The following is a 2,500-nucleotide window of genomic DNA, read 5'->3' on the forward strand; positions in this document are numbered from 1 at the left end:
TGCAACAGCCAGAGTAACACACACACACACACACACACACACACACCCTCTCTCTTTCTCTCTCCCTGTCTCACTCTCCCTGTCTGTCTCTCTGCAGGAGGGTCAGACCCCCCTCCACATTTCGGCGAGGTTGGGTCAGTCTGACACGGTGCAGTTGTTGTTGCAGCACATGGCTGATCCCGACGCTGCCACCACTAACGGATACACACCTCTACACATCGCCGCCCGAGAGGGACACACACACATCGTCTCTGTGCTGCTGGAGGCTGGAGCCACACACGCACTGACCACCAAGGTACACACACACACACACACACACACACACACATATTAGTGTATACACTGTAACACACTGTTTGTAGAGTAGAAATGAGTTGTGTTAGGTTGTGTATGTGTTAGTTTGTGCAGATGTGTGTATTAGGTTGCGTGTTAGGGTGTGTGTGTAATAAGACTTTTTGTGTTATGCCGACAGAAAGGGTTCACTCCTCTACATGTAGCAGCGAAGTATGGAAGCCTGGAGGTGGCCAAACTCCTACTGCAGCGCAGAGCCCTGCCTGATGAAGCCGGAAAGGTACAGACAGTGGAGCTAAAGATCAGACAGGGATCAGACACAGACTGGAGCTATAGATCAGAAATGGATCAGACACAGGTTGGAGCTATAAATTAGACATGGATCAGACAGACTGAAGCTAAAGATCAGACACAGACTGGAGCTATAGATCGGACATGGATCAGACACAGATACAGTTAATTTTATGCTGCTCTGAGGTCATGGAGGTGAATATTTTCTCCATCTCTTTCTCTATCTGTCTGTCTCTCTCTCTGTCTCTCTCTCAGGATGGTCTCACTCCTCTGCATGTAGCAGTTCACTATGATAATCAGCAGCTCGCTCTTCTGCTGCTGGATAAAGGCACATCACCTCACAGCACAGCCAAGGTGTGTGTTGTGTCACTATATTCACTGTACAGTTATATAGTTATAGAAGCACTGACACCTAAAATTACTGCGATTTTTCAGAAAAATATATCATGATACTAAAATAATATCACCACATTGCCCAGCTATTCACAGTGAAACCAATAATACAGTTTATTGCAATGTATAGAATAGTACAGTGTAGTAGAGGGCGTTAGCTGGACTGGTAATCAGCCGGGGCAGAGCCTGTGTTTCCATGCAATTTCTTGTCTTGCATGTGAGGCCTAATTGTTAAAAATGTGAAAAATGGACAAAAAGTTGGATTAATCATAAAACCTGCCTCGGGTGTTATCAGTGTTTGCAGGACTACAGAGCAATAAAATATAAGATAAAATATCTAACACGGGACAAAGCTAGTTTGGTGTCGCTAGCTGAGGGGAGGGGCTATCACTGCATGCGTTTATCTGCTATAGAGCCATGCAGAGTTCATTATCTTTCCTTCTGCTCTGCTCAGATCATTTTCACCTAAACTGGAACTCATATAGACGTTTACACGCCTTGTTCTCCTGCTCAGCTTCAGAGGATGTTTCAGTTTCAGTTTCAACACCTTTACTGCTTTAAATAAATTAATTAATTAAATAAATAAATAACAATCGACACATAAATGGGCGTAGTACAGTATAGAGTAGTGCAGAAAAGTGTAATACATTATAATGTAGTATAATAATATACTGTAGTTCAGTGTGGTGTGGTACAGCATAGTGTGGTGCTATAATCACAGCTTATTATACTCACTGTACTCACTGTACTCACTGTACCAAGAAGAAAATAAGGAAATTAATAAAGACTTGATTTTTTACAAACGTGTTATAACATCTAAGATGAAATTGACGTGTAGGTGTGTGCATGTGTGTGTGTGTGTGCACGTGCGTATGTGTGTTTGTGCGTGTGTGTGCATGGGTGTGTGTGTGCGAACGTAGAACGGATACACTCCGCTCCACATTGCGGCAAGGAAGAATGAGCTGCAGGTGGCAAGGGTTCTGTTGCAGAAGGGGGCGGAGCCTGGAGCTGCAACACGGCAGTTCATGACCCCGCTACACCTCGCTGCACAAGAGGGACATGACCACATGGTTGCCCTGCTGCTGGACCACGGAGCTAATGTTAATGCTAATGCAAAAGTGAGGCAATAACTACACCTGTACAACACACACACACACTCATTATTACATCTTTGCAATATTTACTACAATGTTTTAGAAACGTTACAATATTGTGAGCAGGACCTTGAGTCAGGATTTAGTTCCGGGTCGTAGGTCACAGTACTGAGACAGCTCTGGGTAAAGTATCGGTCTGCTCACTTATGTTGCTCTTTCTAATTGCAGTTTTATTTGTGAGTAGTAATAGAAGACCTGGGGATGATTAAATATTAGCCAATGCACTTAGCTTTAGGGAGCTGTTGGCTTAAGCAGCCTTCCAGTTCATCATGAATTCCATAGACATTAATATTCTTCTAGACAGACTAGAAAATGTTGTTGGAGTTCAAGGAGCATTCCCTTTAAGAGTACATCCCTCTCCTGGCTCTGTC

General features: G+C 43.8%; 1 protein-coding gene across 3 annotated transcripts in view; it reads left to right on the plus strand.

The window, feature by feature from the left end:
• ank2a (ankyrin 2a, neuronal) overlaps window positions 1-2,500 on the plus strand; it is a 42,381-nt gene that overhangs the window by 10,599 nt on the left and 29,282 nt on the right. For all 3 annotated transcript variants that reach the window (XM_053677535.1, XM_053677536.1, XM_053677537.1), the window contains exons 14-18: window positions 1-13; window positions 98-295; window positions 473-571; window positions 838-936; window positions 1,896-2,093. The exon at window positions 1-13 is cut by the window's left edge and continues 86 nt beyond it. In XM_053677535.1, coding sequence (XP_053533510.1) covers window positions 1-13; window positions 98-295; window positions 473-571; window positions 838-936; window positions 1,896-2,093 — 607 coding nt within the window. The remainder of the gene's footprint in view (window positions 14-97; window positions 296-472; window positions 572-837; window positions 937-1,895; window positions 2,094-2,500) is intronic.

Source organism: Ictalurus punctatus, chromosome 29, assembly GCF_001660625.3.
Source record: "Ictalurus punctatus breed USDA103 chromosome 29, Coco_2.0, whole genome shotgun sequence".
Taxonomy (NCBI): domain Eukaryota; kingdom Metazoa; phylum Chordata; class Actinopteri; order Siluriformes; family Ictaluridae; genus Ictalurus; species Ictalurus punctatus.